This window comes from Chiloscyllium plagiosum, unplaced genomic scaffold, assembly GCF_037043375.1.
Source record: "Chiloscyllium plagiosum isolate Xiang-an unplaced genomic scaffold, Cpla_swu_hap1 HiC_scaffold_27, whole genome shotgun sequence".
Lineage (NCBI taxonomy): Eukaryota > Metazoa > Chordata > Chondrichthyes > Orectolobiformes > Hemiscylliidae > Chiloscyllium > Chiloscyllium plagiosum.
Genome location: NW_028270165.1, coordinates 70,178,330 through 70,200,105, shown reverse-complemented (window position 1 = coordinate 70,200,105; position 21,776 = coordinate 70,178,330). Strand labels below are relative to the sequence as shown.

General features: G+C 43.9%; 1 protein-coding gene across 2 annotated transcripts; it reads right to left on the bottom strand.

Annotated features, from left to right (window-relative positions):
- Positions 1 to 12,063: 12,063 nt before the first annotated feature.
- LOC122543589 (uncharacterized) lies at positions 12,064 to 20,989 on the bottom strand. Of its 2 annotated transcripts, none has more exons than XM_043682405.2 (2): positions 20,919 to 20,989; positions 12,064 to 14,887 (listed from the first exon to the last, which is right to left on the bottom strand). In XM_043682405.2, exon 2 carries the CDS (start codon positions 14,444 to 14,446, stop codon positions 13,097 to 13,099), a length of 1,350 nt encoding a protein of 449 aa, XP_043538340.2. In that variant the 5' UTR covers positions 14,447 to 14,887; positions 20,919 to 20,989; the 3' UTR covers positions 12,064 to 13,096. The 2 variants fall into 2 exon arrangements, with proteins under 2 accessions (XP_043538340.2, XP_043538339.2); XM_043682404.2 differs by having other exon boundaries at positions 20,923 to 20,977.
- Between the last annotated feature and the right edge of the window lie 787 nt (positions 20,990 to 21,776).

Below are 21,776 nucleotides of genomic sequence, written 5' to 3'. Positions count from 1 at the left end.
CTAATCATGGTGCGAAAACGTGTAATCTCACGTCAAATGTGCTTCTCTGTCAACGACATTAAATCTATGTTTGTTTCATGAGGTTTGAGTCTCTGGGAAGCAGATTGAAACTTTGTTTTGAATTTTGAGCAGTTAATAAATATATCAATTGGGCCATAGATTTCAACTGCCAAGAACTGAAGTTAAAATTGCATGAAAGACTGGTTTGGTCTAAACTTATTGAGTGCATCCAGTTATGGAAATCACAATGTATGGGGTTTGGATATTGAGATAACAGGATAGCTTATTTGTGATATAGGATAATGCTGACATCATGGGTTCAATTCCTGTAATGGTTTTTCCATTGACAGTGTGGGCAATTCCCCAATTACCTTCGTTTTTGCATCCCGAAGGGTCATTTGTCCATGTCCAATAACATGGTCCAAGAAGGTTACTTGGGCTTTGGCAAATTCACTTTTAGCTAGGTTTACTGCCAAGCCTGCCTTCCAAAGTCGATCGAACATGTCCAATAAATGCTGAAAATGTTCCTTGTATGAGTGACTAAAAATCACCAGGTCATCAATATACACCACACATTTGAGTAATCTGGCAATGACGTCATTAGTCAATCACTGAAATGTGGATGGAGCGTTTTTCATACTAAATGGCATGACTTTGAACTGATATAGTCCACTTGGCGTTACAAAAGCTGAATTTGCCTTTGCACTCTCTGACACAGGTACTTGCTAGTAGCCTCTGAGCAAATCCAACCTATAAATGTAAGTTGCTTGTCACACTTTGTCGACACGGTCATCCAACCATGGAATTGGCTATGCATCAGTCTTTGTAATGTCGTTAACTTTGCAAATGTCCACACATAACCATTGGGTACCATTTGGCTTTGGCATCATGACTATGAGTGAGCTCCAGTCACTGTAGCTCACTTCAATTATGCCATCTTGGAGCATGCGCTCGATCTCCTTCTGAACCTGTGCCATCTTTAGAAGGTTATGTCTATGAGGATGTCACTTAATCAGAACAGCATCTCCGATATCTACATGATACACAATTAGGTTAGTACTTCCCATTTTATTTCCATGTATCTCCCATGTGATAGTAATAACTCTTTCAGGTCATTTCGAATTTCTTGTGGAAGGTAACTCAATAATTTATCCCAAGTTTTGACAGCTTCCTCATTGTCCAATTTGATTTGAGGAATGTCCAATTCAGAATCCTCTGAACTAAGTTCTTCCTTCTACGCTGTAGTCATTAACACCTTCTCCTCTTGCTTTCCATCCCTATCAAAATACCTTCTGCACATATTCACATGACACATTCTGTGAGATTTCTTCCTGTCTGGAGTCCTTATCAATTGTTCACCTCATTCAATTTCTTCTCAATTTGATGTGGTCCACTAAGCCTTGCTTTTAATGGCTCACCTCTTACTGGATGTAACATCAATACCTTTTCCCCAATTGCAAAATGGCGAATTTATGACTCCTTATCCATTTCCTGTTTCATTGGAAGCTGCGATACTTTTAAATGCTGTTTTGCCAACACGCTAGCTCTATTTAAACATTCTGTAAAATGTGACACATAGTCCAAATGGGCGGACTCTGAATTCTGACTTATTAACTTCTCCTTTATCAGTTTTAACGGTTCTCTTACATCATGCCCCAAAATTAATTCAAATGGGCTGAATTTGGTCAATTCATTCAGTGCAGCTCTGATCGCAAAAATTACAAATGGAACTCCCTTATCTCAATCACCTGGACAATCCTGACCATAATCACTCAACATGGTCTTTAGTTTTTGATACCATCTCTGTAGCGCTCCTTCCAATTCTGGATGGTACTCAGTAGATTTGAATACTTTCATTCCCAAGTCATCTATAACCTCCTTGAATAGCCTGGATGTGATCGTTGACCTGACTGGATCTCTATTGGCAGTCCGTATCTAGTAAAAAAAATAAGTAATTCTTCTACAACCCTTTTTGCTGTGATGTTGCATAATGGGATTGTCTCTAGAAATCAAGTCGACACATCTATTATTGTTAATAAGTACTTATTCCCACTTTTTGTTTAAGGTAGGGGACCTACACAATCAATCAAGACTCTTGTGAAAGGTTCCTCAAATGCTGGAATAGGTATTAAAGGTTCAGGTTTTATTACTGTCTGAGGTTTTCCAATTAGCTGACATATATGACACGTCTGGCAAAATTCAACTGCAGCAGTGTGTAGTCCAGACCAGGAAAAATACCTTTGTATTTTAACCTGTGTTTTCTTCACCCCGAAATGAACTCCAAGTGGTAGCTCATGCGCCAAACGCAGCACCTTCTTTCTATACCCTACTGGCAAAACAATTTGATGCATCTCTGCCCACTCCTCATCTGCTCGAATGCGTGATGGTCTCCATTTCCTCATTAATACATCATTTGTTAAGTAATAAAACACAGGAACGCATTCACTTTCTTTCTCAGTAAATGCCTTCTGATATCACTGTTGTAATTCCTCATCTTTCTGCTGTAATTCAATCAGCGTAACAGAGCTAAAGATATTAGCATTTTGCCTACTTTCTGTCTCTCTGTTCCACTTATCTGATCTAAGTACATTTCGGATAACACTGTGTCAGCTTCATTATCTGTGCTTTTTGATTTCTCCTGCTTCTACTTGTGCCTCTGTGATCTTGTGATCACACAATCAGGGAAAATTCTGGGATAAACATTTTGCATGTCTTCAGTTGCCTGCATCTCCACTGCTTTTCAACGAGAGTAGGCAGCATGCCTACCATGAATCTGCGATATAATTTGCAAGGACAATTTGTATTCCTGGAGCTGAGAGTTTGTCCAATATTCCTACCACAAATTCGCCACTCTTCTAATTTCTAGCCTTACTTTACATAATTGAGCAATTTTTTCTCATCATGAATTCCCGTTGCCAGCACCTTTTCTGGCAATAGTCTCTCAGGAGTGCATATCACCTCATCCTTCAGCATTACAGACTGAGAGGATCCTGTGTCCTTTAATATTGTAACCTCACTACCTACTACTCCTGACCTATATGAATAAACTTTGCCCTTGCATGTATAGTTTTTAAGCAGATTTGGCACTTGCTCCTTAATCAATCTTTGATCATCTTGTACACTCTGAGGCAATTGTCTAATTTCTCTTGTTACTTGTCTTTCTGTTACTTGTCCAACAAAACTTTCAGGCTCGTCTGGTTTTCTTACATCTGGCTTTCTCCGAGTCCCCCAACACTCTGATTTTGTGTGGCCCACTTTATTAGAATGAGACCACCAGAGCGTTTTAACGTCTTTGACCCCTCAAGGGTTTCTAAAGGCATCATAGGTTGCTCGATTTTTAAAGCTCTTATCCATTAATTGAAATTACTCCGTTTGATCCTTTCAAACTCAAGATAGGTTTGACCTGGGTCCCTCCTCAGATTCCTGAAATGTTGTTTATAGCTTCTGGTACAAGCTCATATGCACTTAAAATGGCTTTTTTCACCTCCTCATACTCCCCAGACACCTCCTCTGATAGTGATGCGAATAACTCACTAGCCCTACCTAGAAATTTCGTTTGGATCAACAAAACCCACATTGCCACTGGCCACTGCATTTGTTTGGCCACCTTTTCAAATTAGATGAAAAAGGCTTCCACATCTTTTTCATCAAATGAAGGCAATGCTTAAAAATACTTAAACAGTTTCTCACCAGGGCTCTGACTACAAGGGGCTTGCTTATCCTCACTCTCTTCCTCACTAAGCCTACCGACAGCCTTCATCTCCAGTCTTTTGAGCTGAATTTCCTTTTTAAGTGTCAGTATTTGAAGTACAAAAACTCTTTTTCCTTTCTCTGCTCTCTCTTTTCCTCTTCTGATGCTCTCTTTTTCTCTCTGTTCTGTTGTTCTCTCTTTTCCCCTCTCTTCTGCTTCTAATTGTAACTCAAACTGTTTCATTTCTGTTGTCCATTCCTTATCTCTTGCCTCTAACTCAAGCTGCTTCATTTGCAATTGAATTCTTGCCATCTCTATAGGTTCTGATGGTTTCTTCAGCAGGTTTCAATGCCGAGCTACTGCTGTAATTGTCGCTTCTCTCCTCACAGAAGCAGGCAGTTCCAATTCCAGCTTCTCTGCCAATTCTTGCAACTTGGTCTTATTCAGTTTTTGCAAAACTTCCAAAGTCATCGCATCCACATCCAGAAAATTTTTAGCCACTGAAAGATCCATTACTATCCCAAGCTTTGTCTAAGCAACCAAACCAACACCCAAAATAAAGACGCTTGCACCTACCACTCACTGTTTAAAATCCCGCAAAGAGCCACTAATCAGTTATGGACTAGGTCAGACCACTCAAAACATTCTTAAGCAAGAAGCCCCAGTCCATAACTTTACAATTTGACTCGGTAAGTGTACAGTGAAAATTACCCGGAGTAAGATAGCTCGGTTGATGACTAGATTTTAAAACAGACAAAATTTATTCACAAAATTACACAATGAAACACAAAAGCAGAATAAAGAATCCCTACAGAACTCAACCTATCCAGCTATGCTGTTGCAAATATACACAACAGTCCTAATAAGCAAATTCCCTTTAAAATCCAGTATAAATGAACACATGCTTACAGGTTGAAATTGAAGGGCAGAGAGATAGAGAAATAGAGTGGGAGAAAGAGAGTTTCCACACCGTGTGGGCGGCACGGTGGCCCAGTGGTTAGCACTGCTGCCTCACAGCGCCTGTAGACCCGGGTTCAATTCCCGACTCAGGCGACTGACTGTGTGGAGTTTGCACATTCTCCCCATGTCTGCGTGGGTTTCCTCCGGGTGCTCCGGTTTCCTCCCACAGTCCAAAGATGTGCGGGTCAGGTGAATTGGCCATGCTAAATTGCCCGTAGTGTTAGGTTAAAGGGGTAAATGTAGGGGTATGGGTGGGTTGCGCTTCGGCGGGTCGGTGTGGACTTGTTGGGCCGAAGGGCCTGTTTCCACACTGTAAGTAATCTAATCTAATCTGAATGTAAGTAATCTAAAAAAAAACAGCCCCCTGTTGAACTTCTCGCCAGGTCAGACAGAAGTTAAACTGCTCAGCTCAGCTAAAGAGTTAACCACTCCCCTTTCCTTACACAGGTCACTTCTAAAACATGATCACTTTGGCCTGAAGGCTCATCTGTTTACATATAAACAAAAAACTTCTCAAAATCCTTTTCATCTCTGTGCCAAACCAGACTGATTGGGGCCCAGCCTGGTTTATTGCCTTTCTGAAAACAATCAAGGACAGAGTCTCCTAGAGTCAAGGAACATCTTTTCGAAAAAAAGGTTCTAGCTTTGTGGCAGTAGGATAACAATTTGCATTCTTCACTGCTTGCCACTCCAGCCTGCTTGTGAAAAGAGAGTCACAGTGAAATACCGAGCAAAATGAGGTAGGAGGATCGAATGTAAAAATTGTTGAACATAATGACTCCATTGTATAGATGCTGGTCTTCAAGCAGCTATTTACTGTAGTCCCTTTATTTGGCACTCAGCAAGTAACTTATGTAACCTACATTGCAGTGCCTTGCATGCTCATGTAAACATCTGTTCAAGGTTGTAATCATTCCTGCATCTGTCACCATTTCAGCTGCTGCCATACCTGCTGAGTATCTGCTGAGGATGTTGTGAAACTTGCAGGGGTTCAGCCAAGATTAACAAGGATGTTACCAGGATTGCAGGGTTTGAGTGAAAGGGAAAGGCTGAATAGGTTGGGGTTGTTTTCCCTGGACCGTCGGAGGCTGAGTGGTGACTTTATAGAGGTTTATACAATTGTGACGGTAAATAGACCAGTCTTTTTCCTGGGTCAGGGGAGTCCAGAACTAGAGGGCATTGGTTTAGGGTGAGAAGAGAAAGATTTAAAAGGGATCCAAGGGGCAATTTATTTTTTCACATAAAGGGTGATACATGTATGGAATGAGCTGACAGAGGAAGTGGTGGAGGCTGGTACAAGTAAAATATTTGACAGGTATCTGGATGGGTACATGAATAGGAAGGATTTAGAGAGATATGGGCCAAGTGCTGGCAAATGGGACGAGATTAATTAAGGATATCTGATTGGCATGGACAAGTTGGACCAAATGTTCTGTTTCAGTCCTGCACATTAACATGGGGATCGGTATTAAGAGCTGTGAGGTTTTGCTGCAGCTCTACAAGTCCCTGGTGAGACCACACTTGGAATATTGTGCCCCGTTCTGGTCACCCTACTATAGGAAAGATACAGAGGCTTTGGAGAGGGTGCAAAGAAGGTTTACGAGGATGCTGCCTGGACTGGAGGGCTTGCCTTATGAAGAAAGGTTGAATAAGGTTGGACTTTTCTCTCTGGAGAAAAGGAGGAAGAGAGGAGACATGATCAAGGTGACAAAACAATGAGAGAAATAGACAGAGTCACTAGCCAGATACTTTTCCCCAGGGCAGGATTGACTGGTACAAGAAGTCATAGTTTGAAGATATTAGGAAGAAGGTATATAGGAGACGTCAGAGGTAGGTTCTTTCCGCAGAGAGTTGTGAATGCGTTGAATGCGTTGCCAGCTGTGGTGGTGGAAGCAGAGTCATTGGGAACTTTTAAGCAACTGCTGAACATGCACATGGATAGCAGTGAGCTGAGGGGTACGTAGGTTGTTACTATATTTTACATTAGGATTAAATCTTGGCACAACTTCATGGGCCAAAGGGCCTGTTCTGTGCTGTACTTTTCTATGTTCTATGTTTTACATCTCTATGACTCTATGACTTGCTCATGTTCTTTTCGAGGAATCAAAAGGTGTGCAGAGAAAACAGGAACAGGATTGATTTGCAGATCAATAAAATGAGTTCAGCGAGTTCACAATGGAGACAAGCCATTTACATGTTCGGAGTGTGGGAAGGGATTCATGCAGTAATCTGACATGTTCAAACACTAGCGAGTTCATACTGGAGAGAGACCATTCATTTGTTCTGTGTGGGAAAGCATTTACGCAGGCATGTCTCCTGCTGATTCACCAGTGAGTTCATACTGGGGAGAAACCATTAACTTGTTCTGACTGTGGGAAGGGATTCAATCAATCATCTAATCTGCTCATACACCACCAAATTCACTCTGTGAGAGACCATTCACTTGCTCTGATTGTGGGAAGAGATCCACTCACTCATCGACTTTACTGACAAACCAGCGAATTCAGTGGGGAGAAACCATTCACCTGTTCTGAGGGAAGGGATTCACTCAGTCAACCAACTTGTTAACAGCAAATTCACAAAGACTCACAGTTTTAAAAGATTTTGCTCTTCCACAAAGAATGGACTGTGTCTTCGAGTCATTTGTACTGATGTTATTAATCCTTGCCTAATTAAAGGTACTGAGATTGTAGACAAAATGTTCATAATAATTCTGGAACTCTAGGCTAGGTTTTGGAAATGATTACATTGTTGCTCTACGCCAACACATTCACACTGAGAAAACACTATACCTCCAGTGTATGAACAGATATGTCCTGGTTCATCAGGTCGGGATAAACACCAACGAGTTCATAAGTATCTGTGGAATTGTTTTTTTTAGATACTACTGTTATCTGTATCCAACCCAAGTTTTATGTGCCTCTTACTGCTGATGTATGTAAAATACAACATGTCTGGTTACCTATTTGGGAGAAAAAAATGACCTATATCATCTTTCTTGTTAAAACTATTGTGCATGAAGTCTTTATCGTATCTGTAAAGCAGACTCATTTATGTTTAAGGGCTCTCCATCTTCCTTATGTCCTCCATCCTCACCTCCAACAAATGTGGGGAACTTGTGGAGTGCATTTGTCACTCAAAGGGAGACAATCAAAAAGTTTCATGTGAGTAGTTGGGAGAAGGCACATCCAGAGTAAGGGACAGTCTGTAATGCTGGAAATGTAGTGCACCATTGAAATTCTGTACAAGGGGAAGCCGTTTTTTTCTTTTTCACATGAACACCTGAAGAAACGCAGATGCTAGAAATCAGCAAGAAAAACAGAAATTACTGGAAAATCTCTGCAGGTCTGGCATCATCTGTGGAGAGAAATCAGAGTTAACTTTCCAGCTCCAATGACCCTTCCTCTGAGGAACCTGTTGTTTTTTTTTCCAGCAATTTCTGTTTCTGCTTCCATGGTCAATGTGGTCTTCCTGGGAACAGTGATATAGACACAGTGAGTCAGTCTGCTCTCACCGGGCTCAGTGATACAGACTCATTAGGATCAGTCTGCTGTCCCCAGGGTCAGTGGTACAAACACAGGGAAGTCAGTCTTCTCTCCCCGGGGTCAGGTATACAGATTCATTGGGGTCAGTGACACAGACACAGTGAGGTCAGTCTGCGCTCGCCGAGGTCAGTGATACAGACTCAGTACGGTCAGTCTGCTCTCCCCAGGGTCAGTGATACAAACACAGCGAGGTCAGACTTCTCTCCCCGAGGTCAAGGATACAGGCTCATTGAGGTCAGTCTGCTGTCTCTGCGGTCAGTGACAAAGATACAGTTTGGTCAGTCTGTTCTTTCTGGGATCAGTGATACAGATTTAAAAATCACACAACACCAGGTTCTAGTCCACCAAGTCTATTTGGAAATACTCACTTTCAGAGTGCTGCTCCTTCATCAGATAGCACGCACACATACAAATACAAACTCTCATACTCACACTCTCTCCCACACACACAAACACATACACACTCTCTCTCTCTGGGGTGAATTTGCATTTGCAGAATTGTAATTGCATATACATTCTATTTTGTTTAAAATGCACACAATCTGCAGGCAGTTAATCCATGTAACATTTTATAAATTCCTACTTTGGAAATAGAACTAGTCTGGCTCAAGTTTGGGATACAGACAGACTTTAATCTCACACCTTTCAATGCATTGTCTGAGCTGAAGTGTAACTTTTTAAAATAAATCCTCGGGAATGTGACTACAAAGAAGTTCTGGGATTTACATATTAATGATCCGAATCCTACAACCTATTCTAAAACATGAAAGATTTAACAGCAATCCAGGTTTGTTAAATATATCATTTCAGTTACATGACACAGTGATTTTTTGCTGCAAATTTTGCGTCTTATGATGCTGCTCCACTGTTACGTGATGAAGGTGAAGCGCTTCGAAAGCTAATGCTTCCAAACAATTCTGTTGAACTATACCCTGGTGTTGTGTGATTTTTCACTTTGTCCACCCCAGTCCAACTCCAGCACATCCATATTAGTGAAACAGAGACACAGGGGGTTCAGTTTGCACTCCCCGGTGTCAGTGATACAGACACAGAGCGAGAGACAGCTCCTCAGCGCCTGTTTCCCAGTTGCTGCAAACACAGGACCGGGAGTTTCCAATTCAAGTCTCGTGGTCTACACTGGGTGTTTCTGAAGTCTCCCAAGCCAGATTGACTCCCTTTCACTCCCGGCCTCCGTTATGACTTCTTGGGCAAGTGGTCACGTGTCGTTTCACTCGCTCCACCCCCTCATTCACTCTCATTGGTTAGAGGACCAGCCGCACCCGCTTGGTCCTCCAGCCCACCCGCTCTCCTCCTATTGGGCGTTGACCTTCCGTCAATCAGTCGGGCCCCAAAGGGAGGTCGGTGCTGGGATCCGGAGCAACCTCATCATTTACAGTGAATGGGGCAGTATCATACAGCGCAGGGAACAGGTGACCATTCCGCCTATTGGAGCTGTAATTCTTCATGCCAGAAACACTGCAAAAATATCCCAGCTCCCCTGCTATTTGCATAAAACCCTCCAAATCTGTGTCCCATTTTCTCTTTCCCTGGGCTCATTCATCGGCTTTCCTCTGCGCCACCCCCAATCATCCATTAATCAGTCCAGACACCACCATTTCCTCGCTGTTTCCAGTTTTGATGATAGTCGCTGCATTCGAAATCTTACATCTCTTTTTTGATAGATGCTACAAGACCTGCAAAGTTGTTTCAGATGTCCAGCATCACAGTTCTTTGTATAATTTGCCCTCCTTATTAAGTTACATAACAAATCAATATTAAGAAAGACAGATGAATCTGCTTACCCTTACTATTCAACGTGTTCCAGATCCCCAGAAGTCCCTGAGTAAAATAATCTCCACATCGTCTCCCTTCATTATGCCAATTATCTGAAAGATGCCTTCTGTGTTTTTGCATTTTGAATCTGTGACAGCGAGTTAATTGCAATATGTAATGTCATTGGGGAGGTGATGGTCTGGTGATATTATTGCTGAATTAGTGATCCAGTGACTCAGATAATGTTCTGGGAACCGGGGTTCAAAACCCACCACAGCAGATGTGCGAATTTGAATGCAGTTTAAATAAAATATCATTTAAGCACTTACAGATGACCATGAAACCATTACTGACTGTTGTAAAATCCCATCCCCATCAAAGGAAACCTTTTCTCTTCATCTGGTCTGGCCTATGTGTGACTCGAGGTCCAGAACCATGTGGTTGACTCCTTACTGCCACTAGAAATGGCCCAGCTAGTATTGCTAGGTCCAGGCATTAAATGCTGGCTGGCTCGTGGTACCTATATCACATGAGCAATTAATAGTAAAAAATGTAGTTCCAACTGAAGACAGCATGAGACTTGGGATGAGAGGCAGCTGTAAGTGATGTGTGCCTGTGATTCTGTGCCCTTGTCCTTAACAGTGGGTGAAATTATGGGTATGGAAGGTATTGTCAAAGAGCGTTGGTGAGTTACAACACTGTTGTGCAACACTGCACTTCACTGGTGAAGGGAGTGAAAGTTGAACCTGTTGGATGGGGTAGCTTTCAAGCATATTCCGTTGTCGCTGATGGCCTTTAGTTTCTCCCCACAGGGGACAGTGACTTTTCCTTTGTTACCTCGCAGTGTACCTATCCAAACACACTCTCAGATGGCCTCCCATATTCAACCTCCTGGTAATCTCAAGCTCATCCAAAACTCTGCTGCTCTAGTGCAGACTTAGACCAAGTCTTGTTCACCCATCACCATTGTAAAATTCGAAGAGGACAGCAAGGTATCCAGTTACATTAAATACAGGGAAGTGAAAAGATGATTTCTAAAAATAAAAGATTTCTCAAATTGGAAGGAATAAAGAATCCACAAGTGAGGATAAGACCCAGAGGAAACGAAGAGAGATGGGACATTTTATTCAATAACTTGTCTGATTACTCATCAATTTTGGGATCCCAGATCCACTTGCCAGCTTTTGATTTTTCCATAGGTGTTGCCTGACACACTAATGTTTCTGTTGGTATGAAGAAAAGCAACAAATGGTCAGAAATGATTCTGTCAAAGATTATATTAATTCAAATTACTATTAATTGCATTTTATATGTGGAAAATCAGAGGTAAGCTGTGCACTTAGACTCCGATACAATTTTACATCTGGAGAATTTATTTAATCATTCATGGGATGTGGATAGTGCTGGTGAGTCTCTATGTTCCATTGCTGGCTGACCTGCAGAACGTGGTAGCAAGCAGAGTAAGGATAGCCACAATGCTGTGAGCATTTGAATTCCAGGGCTTTTCCACCCTGCTGCATATTGCCACCTATAAAAATGGTAGCCACGCACTAGTTATGCGGAAAGTGGCCCCTATTAAATATGGCTGTGATAACTCAGGCCTGTCACTGTCTGAGATCTGTAGCTGTTTTCCTGCTTGCTGCAAATGTGGAAGCAGAAGTTTCTAATTCTTGTCTAGTGGCCTAAACCATTCGTCATATACTGTCTTGGCTTGTTAGTCCTTTTACATTGCATGACCTCACACTTTTCAGGAATAAATTCTATTCGCCAGTGTTCAGCCCATCAGACCGGCCCTGGTGTATCGTCCTGTATGCTACAGTTTTCCTGGCAGAACCCAAAGTGGGAATAGAAAGTAAATAACGGTGTAGGTTCAGAAAGGGGAGCTCTAGAGGCAGTTTGGTCCTTCAGGGCTGGTGGGAGAGAGGGATGTAACAGAGGCAGCTGATCAGATTGTCTCAATGCTAGAGACAAGCAAACTCAATGAGCTCCTGCAGTTCTTGCTGGAGGCAAGGATTGAGGAGACAGGGAAGAAAAAGGGCATTTTGAAAGTAGTTATCTCATGTTTGAAATATTAAAGAGTTGACACGCCGCGAGTTTAACACCAAACTGATTTATTTACCTTTCATCTCACATAATAATACAATATAAAACTTGAGTGAAGTTCAAGTGGGCGGCATGGTGGCACAGTGGTTAGCACTGCTGCCTCGCAGCGCCAGAGACCCGGGTTCAACTCCCACCTCAGGTGACTCTCAGTGTGGAGTTTGCACATTCTCCCCGTGTCTGCGTGGGTTTCCTCCGGGTGCTCCAGTTTCCTCCCACAATCCAAAAATGTGCAGGTTAGGTGAATTGACCATGCTAAATTGCCCGTAGTGTTAGGTGAAGGGGTAAATGTAGTAGTATGGGTCTGGGTGGTATACGCTTCGGTGGGTCGATGTGGACTTGTTGGGCCGAAGGGCCTGTTTCCACACTGTAAGTAATCGAATCAGGATTATTTGGAACAGATGCCACAGAACAGGGTTCACTGCTGGACATGATCAACAACAAGAAGACAGTGAGGACTGCAGATGCTGGAGATCAGAGTTGAAAAGTGTTTCGCTGGTAAAGTACAGCAGGTCAAGCAGCATCCGAATAATAGGAGAGTCGATGTTTCAGATATAAGTCGTGCATCAGGAATGTGGCATGGGTTGGAGAAGGCTGAGAGATAAATAGAATTGGGGTTTGGGGGATGGTATTTGGATACACGATAGGTAGATACAGGTGGGGGGGGTGATGGTGACAGGTCGGAGCAGAGAGTGAAGCAAATAGGTGGGAAGGAAGATGGACAGATAGGACAGTTCAAGAGGGCGGTGCTAAATTAGGGGGTTAGATCTGGGATAAGGTGGGGGAGGGGAGATGAGGAAACTGATGAAGTTGACCTTGATGCTGTGTAGTTGGAGGGTCTCAAGGCGGAAGATGAGGTGTTCTTCCTCCAGGCGTTGGATGGCTTAGATTTGGCTGTGGAGGAAGCCCAGTACTTGCCTGTCCTTGGCAGAGCGGGAGGAGCAGTTAAAGTTGTTAGCCACAGGGCAGCGGGGTTGTTTGGTGCATGTTCCAGACAGTGGTCAACAGCAACATCTAATCATGGTCATTAATGGTGAACACGCTGATGTTTCCGCAGGCTAGATGCATAAGTAAATCTCTTCCCACACTCAGAACAAATGTATGGCTTCTCCCCTGTGTGACTGCGCTTGTGTCTAACAAGTTCAGATGATGTCTTGAAGCCAGTGCTGCAGTGAGAGCACCTAAACGGTCTCTCGTTACTGTGAGCACGTTGATGACGGATCAAGTCCTCAGAACTTTTATACCACTTCCAACACTCTGGGCATTGAAAAGGTCTCTCATCAGTGTGAGCCCGCTGGTGTCTCAGCAGATGAGAGCTATCAATGAATCCCTTCCCACATTTGGTGCAAGTGAATGGCCTCTCCCCTGTGTGAATTCGCTTATGTTTCTGCAGGTCGGATGAGTCAGTGAACCCTTTCCCACACTCACAACATCTGAACGGCCTGTCCCCTGTGTGAAATCGCTGATGTTTCACCAGCTTGGCTGACTCCGAGAATGCCATCCCACACTCGGAACATCTGAATGGCTTCTCCCCTGTGTGAAACCGCTGGTGTTTTGCCAATTTGGATGACTGAGTGAAGCCCTTCCCACACTCAGAGCAAGTGAATGGCCTCTCCCCAGTGTGAACTCGCTGATGTACAGTGAGTTCAAACGATCGCCTGAACTGAGACCCACAGTGAGAGCACCTGAACGGTTTCTCATCAGTGTGAAGAATTTGATGGGAAATCAGTTCCCCGGACGTTTTACAGCATTTCCCGCAGTCTGTACACTTAAACGGTCTCTCCCCAGTGTGAACCTGCTGATGTGTCAGCAGTTGGGATGACCTAATGAAACCTTTCCCACACTCAGAACAGCGGAATGGCTTCTCCCCAGTGTGAACTCGCTGGTGCTTAGTGAGGTCAGTTCCCCGTTTGAACCCAGTCCCACAGTCAGAGCATCTGAAGGGTCGCTCATTGGTGTGAACATATTGGTGGGACACCAGTTCCTCAGAGCTTCTATAGCACTGTCCACAGTCTGGACACTGAAACGGTTTCTCCTCAGAGTGAATCCGCTGGTGTCTCAGCAGCCTGAATGACTGAGTGAATCCCTTTCCACACTCTGGGCAGGTGAATGGTCTCTCTCCAGTGTGAATGCGCTGGTGTACAATGAGCTTAGATGAACACTTGAACCCTTTTCCGCAGTGAGAGCACCTGAATGGTCTTTCATCTGTGTGAACACATTGATGGGATGTCAGTTCCCCTGAACTTTGATAGCTGTTCCCACAATCTGAGCACTTAAGCGGTCTCTCCTCAGTGTGAACGTGTTGATGGGATTTCAGGTCCCCAGGACTTTTACAGCAGGTCCCGCAATCCGAGCAGTTAAATGGGCTCTCATCCATATGCACACGTTGGAGAGACAGCAGTCCCCACAATTCAATCACGTAAAAGATCTCGTCAGCGTGACCTCGCTAGTGGGTCAGCAGGATGGAAGGAGGGAATCCCTTCCCACACACAGAGCAGGTGAACAGTCCCTCCTCAGAGTGACTACGCTGATGTGCTTCCAGCTCAGATGGGAATAGGAATCAAATTCCACACTCTCCACATTTCCATAGCTTCTCCCCAGTGTGAATGTGTTTATGTTTGCATCGACCAGATGATGGGCTGAATCTTTGTTTACAATCAGGACACAGACAGTTTCTGCTCAGTGCGAATGGAATCCTTTTTCTTCCATGATCAAAATCCGATACGGTTCAGGTTATGCCAAATGGGGAGAGCCTGTTGCATCCTGATTGAATGTTTGGTTTCAGTTTCTTGCCTGCAAATCCTTCCCTTTTAATACCCTGTGAAAGTGATTTAAAACAGAAAAAGAAAAGGAGAGAGAGATAACCAGGACAATTAGTGACCATGAAAGCTTCTCAATTGACAGAAAAACCAAAGTAGTTCACGAAAGTCCTTCAGGACACAAACAAGGCTGTCCCATTCAGTCAGTGGGACAGGCAGGGAGTATGAGACAGATTTTATAAATCTATGAACCAAGCAGAGGAATAGAATCTCCCAAACCCTCAGCCTCCACCAGCAAGAAGAACCAGAATAGCAGGTGGATGTGAACACCATTACCTCCCAGTCACACACCATCTGATATCTAGTACTGGGTGAACAGAAAGATCTCCCATTTCGCTATGAGGACGGCTGAAGTCATTGTCTTCTCTCCCTGTTACAATCTGTGCTCCCTCACCACCAACTCCATCCCTCTCGCTGGTAAACTCTCAGGCTGAGCCAGACAGTTCACTATGTGGTGATATATTTTACCCCAAGATGAGCTTCCAACAACACATCCTGATTAATCAACCCTTATTCCGAGCTCAGTAACATCATTCCATCCCACCCTCGTCATAGAGACATAGAGTCCTACAGCACAGAGACAGACCCTTTGGCCCAAACTGATCCATGCCAACCAAAATGTCCATCCACACTAACCCCATTTCCCTGCACTTGGCCCATATCCTTCTAAGGGTAAAAACAATGACTGCAGATGGTGGAAACCAGATTCTGGATTAGTAGTGCTGGAAGAGCATAGCAGTTCAGGCAGCATCCAAGGAGCTTCAAAGATGCTGCCTGAACTGCTGTGCTCTTCCAGCACCAGTAATCCAGAATCCATATCCTTCTAAGCCTTTCCTATGTATGTATTTGCCCAAATGCCTTTTAAATGTTGTTAATGCACCAGCCTCAACCACTTCCACCGGCAGCTCATTCCAAAAGCGTACCACTCTCTGTGAAAAACAGTTGTCTCTCAGGTTCCTATTTATTCTTTCTCATCTAACCTTAAACTGATGCCTTCTCGTCCTCGATTCCCCAACCCTGATTGCATTCCCTGCATCCATGCCTCTCATTACCTAATACACTTCTATGAGGTCCCCGCCCAATCTCCTATAGTCTAAAGAAAAAGGTGCTAGCTTATCCAACCTCTCTCTCTAACTCAGACCACTGTGTCCAGGCAACATCATTGCAAACTTTTTCTGCACCCTTTCAAGTTCAATAAAATCCTTCCACTAACAAGTGACCAAAACTGAACACAATACTTCAAGTCTGGCCTCATCAATGTCCTGTACAACAGCAACATAACTTCCCTACTTCTATATTCAAAACCCTAACTGATGAAGGCCAGTGTGCCAAAAGCCTCCTTCACTGCCCCGTCTACCTGCAACTCCACCTTCAGAGAACTGTGAACTTGAACTCCAAGATTCTTTTACTTCCACTACACTCCTTAAGGCCCTACCGTTCACAATAAAACTCCGACCTTGATTTGATTTTCCAAAAGGCAAGACCTCACGCTTATCTATATTAAACTCCATTTGCCATTTCCTGGACTTCTTCCTCAGCTGATCGAGGTTCTGCTGCAATTTCTGATAACCTTTGTCAGTGTCCACGATACTGCCTATTTTAGGGTCATCTGCAAACTTACTAACCATGCCTTGTACATTCTCATCCAAATCATTGATATAGATAACAAACAGTAATGGGCCCAACCCGATCCCCGAGGACCTTCACTAGTCACAACCCTCCAGTCCGACAAGCATTCTTCGATTATTACCCTCTGCTTCTTACCATCAAGGCAGTTTTGAATCCAATTTGCCAACTCGCCCTGGATTCTATGCAATCCCTACTTTATCAAAGGCCTAACTGAAATCCATGTAGACTACATCCACTGTCCTATCCTTGTCAACCTTCCTGGTCACTTGATCAAAGAACTCTTAAGAAATTTGTGTAGGCATGATCTCTCACTCACAAAGCCATGCTGATTATTCCTAATCAAACCTTGTCTTTCCAAATGCATGTATATCTTATCTCTCAGAATCTTCTCAAGTAATTTACACACAACAGATGTTACGCTTTCTGGTCTTTATAGTCAGGGAGGCATGTTACATTGGCGAGACCAAGCAGAGGCTCTGGCAACAGATGAATAGACACAGCACAACAATCAACAGACAGGAGTGTTCCCTCCCAGTTGGAGAACACTTCAGTGGTTCAGGACATTCGACCTCAGACCTTCGGGTGACCGCCCTCCAACGTGGACTTCGGGACAGGCAACAATGAAAAGTGGCTGAGCAGAGGCTGATAGCAAAGTTCTGTACTCATAGGGATGGCCTCAACCAAAACCTTAGGCTTATGTCACACTACAGGTAATCTCATTGCACTATACACACATACACACTCTGTTTCTCTCTCATATAGATCCTCTCTCATATGCCCACACATACACACACTCTCTCACAGGCACTCATAAACTACCCTCTCCCCACCACAACGCCACCCGCACCCCCACCTCCACCTCCCCCACACACACATACACACACCCACATGCACATATACACATAAAAGTTTGTGGGATGAATTTGTACTTGCAAAATTACATTTTACTTTGCTCAAAAACTGCATGAATCCAAGTAAAATTCTGTAAATCTGTTTTTTTAGATTAGAATCAGTCTGACCATTGTGGCACACACAGTCTCACACAGAGCAGATCATACTTTAAATGTATTATCTGGGTCGACATGACACCAATTGTTAAAGCTCACTTGAGAATGTAACTATTTTTAAAACGTTTTGCAATTTACATATGAAAGAACTGAAACCAACATGGTCATTCTAAAAGATAAAATAGATGAGAGACTTATAAACAATACAGGTCTTTTTAAGTATGTAATTTCAGTTACATCACACTGTAAACTTTTGGCTATAAATTCAGTGTCTTATGATCTTATACTCCACAACAATCTGAGCAGGGAGCAGTGCTCCAAAAGCTAGTGCTTCCAAATAAACCTGTTGGACTATAACCTGGTGTTGTGTGATTTTTAACTTTGTACACCCCAGCCCAACACCGGCCTCTCCAAATCATGGTCTATAGTTCCTAGGCCTTTCTTTGCAGCCCTTCTTGAATAATGGCACAACATTTACTACTCTTTCGGAGCCTCACCCATAGCCAGCAATGATGCAAAAATATCAGCCAGGGCCCTTGCAATTTCTTCTCCAGCCTTTTGCAGTGTTCTTGGATATATCTGGTCAGCACCACCTTCTGACATTCTAATACATCCAATACCTCCTCTATTTTGACATGGACTGTCCCCAAGATATCACCACTAGCTTCCCCAAGTTCCCAGGTCTTCATGTCTTTCTCCATGGTAAACATAGAGGAGAAATACTTGTTGAGAACCTTGCCCAGCTCCTGTGGTTCGACACATACATGTCCACTCTGGTCATTGAGGGGGCCTTATTCTCTCTCTAGTTATTGTTTTTTCTTTAATATACTTAAAGTACCTCTTTGGATTCACCCTAATCTTCTCAGCCAAGCTTATCTCATACCCCCTTCTCGCCCTCCTAATTTCTTTCTTCAGTAAGCTCTTGTATTCCCTGTATACCTCCAGAGATTCCCTTGATCCCAGCTGCCTGTACCTGAGCCACGCCTCCTTTTATTCCTGGTCGAAGCCGCAATATCACTTGTCATCCAGGGTTCCCTACTCCTGCCTACCCTTTACCCTCACAAGAACATGTAGACCTTGAACTCCAGCAATCTCACTTTTTAATGGCTTGCCAGAGGTCCCTTTGCCTGCAAATAAACTACTCCAATCAACCCCTGCGAGCTTCCATCTAATTCCATCAAAATTCACCTTACCCCAATTTAGAACTTGAACCTGTGGATTGGTTTTATCCTTCCGCATAACTATTTTCAAATTAATAGAACTATGGTCACTGGTCCCAGACTGCTCCCGAACTGTGACTTCCGTCACCGGTTCTACCCTATTCTCCAAGTGTAGGTCGGGTTTTGCCCATTCCCAAATGGACTGCTTGAGGAAACTTTCTTGAAAGCACTTAACAAATTCCACCCCATCTAAGCCCTTAAAACTCTGGCAGTCCCAAACTATGTTAGGAAAATTAAAACCCCTACTATGACAACTGTATTGCTCCTGCAAGTCTCCCCAATCTCCCTGCATATTTGTTCCTTGAAATCCTGTTCAGTATTTGGGGCCAATAGTACAACCCCAATAACATCACCATCCCTTTCTTATCTCACAGCTCCACCCACAAAGCCTTCACTGAATGATCCTTCAGATATTTCATCGGATTACTTCTGTGATACTCAACTTAATCAAAAATGCAACTCCCCTTCCCCTCCTTCCACCACCTCTGTCCCACCTAGAGCACATGTACCCTGGCACATTAAGCTGCCAGTCCTGTCCCTCCCTTAGTCATGGTTCTGTAATGGCTATAATATCGCAGTCCCACGTACCTATCCACACCCTGAGTTCATTGGCCTTATCTGTCAGCCCTCTTGCATCGAAAGGAATGCAATCTAATCCAACAGGCATTACTTGCTCCCTATGAGTTCCAATCTGATCTGTCTCTTCAACTTACTATTTCTGTTAGTGTATCTCCTTCAAGCATCGCACTTGCCTGCCTGCTGTTGAGGATCCTGCCCCCCTGCCAATCTAGTTTAAACCCTTGCTCAACTCATCTGCTGCTAAAACTCGCATCCATGCCTTTGTTACCTCCAGACGTAAGTATCCCAAAGTGTTCCTGGGGCCACCCACATCACCACGTCTCTCTAATCCTAAGGGTATACAAACCTCTTCTGCCAGTGTTCATGCACACTACCATCACCCCTGACCTCATTGGCTTACACCTTCTGAAACACTAAGAGGCCGCTTTAACACTAACCTCTCCTTCAGCCCCATAACCCTCCCTCACTCTGTAAGCACCTGCAGCCTCTACACCCTTCCCTCTTCCTGTAAGCTCCCGTAGCCTCACAACCCTCCCTCTCTCTGTAAGCGCCTGCAGTCTCAGAGCCCACCCTCTCTGTCTGTCAGCTCCCACAGCCTCACTACCCTCCCTCTCTCTAGAAGTTCTTCCAGCTCCACAAAGCTCCCGAAAACAAAAACAATGCTGGAAAGCACAGTGGGTCAGGTAACATCCATGTAGAGGTGGAAAGCTAACGTTTTGAATCTAGATGACTTTCCATCAGAGCTGGTGAGGAGACATCGAGGCTGGAAACGTCAGTTTGCTCTCTCGCCATAGATGCTGCATGAACCTCAGTGCTTTCCAGTAACTGTTGTTTCCAGTATAGATCCCAAAATCTGCAGTTATTTGCTCCTGCAACATTCGCTCTCTCTGTAACCTCCTCCATCTCCTGCACTCCTCCCACTCCCAATCACCTCCTCCATCCCCTGCACTCCTTCCACTCTGTCACCTCCTCCATGCACATTCCTCTTTATAATCTCCTGCAGTCTGAAAATCCCCTGATGTAGCTTCAACTCGCGTTGGTTCTTAAACAAAGCATAGAGGCCACATAAGAAACTCTGCAGGTCTAGCAGTATCTGTGAACAGTGAAACAGTGTTAACGTCTAGAGTCTGGTCTGGCTCCACTTCAGAACTGAATCGTACCAGAATCAGAATGTTAACACTAAATGTGGATTAGAACAAGGTGAGTCACCATATTGCTGGTTATTATTGTCTCTATTGTCGGTACAAAACAGCAGCAAGACTAACATGTACAAGATGCAAGGGAGATTTTGATTCTATTCACTGCCTTCACCAGTGACATATTCATGTCACCCTGGAATTTATTCAATGTGTGATAGCGCATGCGCGTAGCCATCCCCCACCCCATTTGCCACGCGTAAAGATGTCCGCCCAAATGCCAACGGCCCCGCATAAACATGGCGGCCGCAGGTTTGGGCCTAAATCCCGGACAAAAGCAGGCGGCCGCCAAATTAGTGCAAACAAGGATGCGCATGCTCTTTTTCACGGCCCTAGACTGACAGTATTTGCTTATAAAGGCTTCCCTCTCGTTCCCCGGCTCCTTTTCTCCTCACTCACTCACTCCGTGTATCTTATCCTCCGCTGCTCTCCCCGTGACGCCGACACCGACCTTGCCCAGACTAACACTGCGCATGCTCTAGGCCTCGCCCCATCAATGCGCCTGCGCAATTGTTCTCTGCAGTGAACTTAGAGCTCAGCCTGGATGTGGGGTGGAATAATCATTAAAAGCTTGTGTTCTGTGATTAACAAGTAGTTTTCATGACCTAATTATGATTTCAGTTAAGAACTTAAAATCACCAGGATGTCTAGTACACCAGGATCTGCACCATGTTTCTATTTGTGAAATGTTCAACAGTAGAAAATGAACTAATAACAAACGTGAATTTTCTGGAATTTCAGCAGATGCTTTTTTTGAAACGGACGAGCATCAGATTTCGTACAGCTGTCGGTTTATGCGTTCACTTAAACTCTAGCAGACAAGATATATTTAAATTCCTTCCACTCTAACATTCAGAGCTGTTGATAATGATTCCATCTGGTTCAAACCAGCAACTTCATATGTGATAAGCACGCCAGACGAGAAGCACTGCACCGAAAACGTTCACAGGTATTTTGCCAGAAGCTCAACCTGTGAATTAATACTATATTTCAAGAGATTTTTTTTTCATTGGCATTGACGAATATTGTGGATAGAGTCAAAAAGTGTGGTTCTGTAAAGGCACAGCCAGTCAGGCAGCATCCGAGAAGCAAAAGAGTCGATGATTTGAGCATAAGTTCTCCACCAGGAATGTGGGCGGGGTGGTGGGCAAGGGGGCTGATGGAGGCCCAAGTTCCCAAGGGATCCTTCCACATCCACCAGACATTTTCCTGCACCTTGAAACACCGCATCTCAGTGCCAGCAAGGAACTCATTATT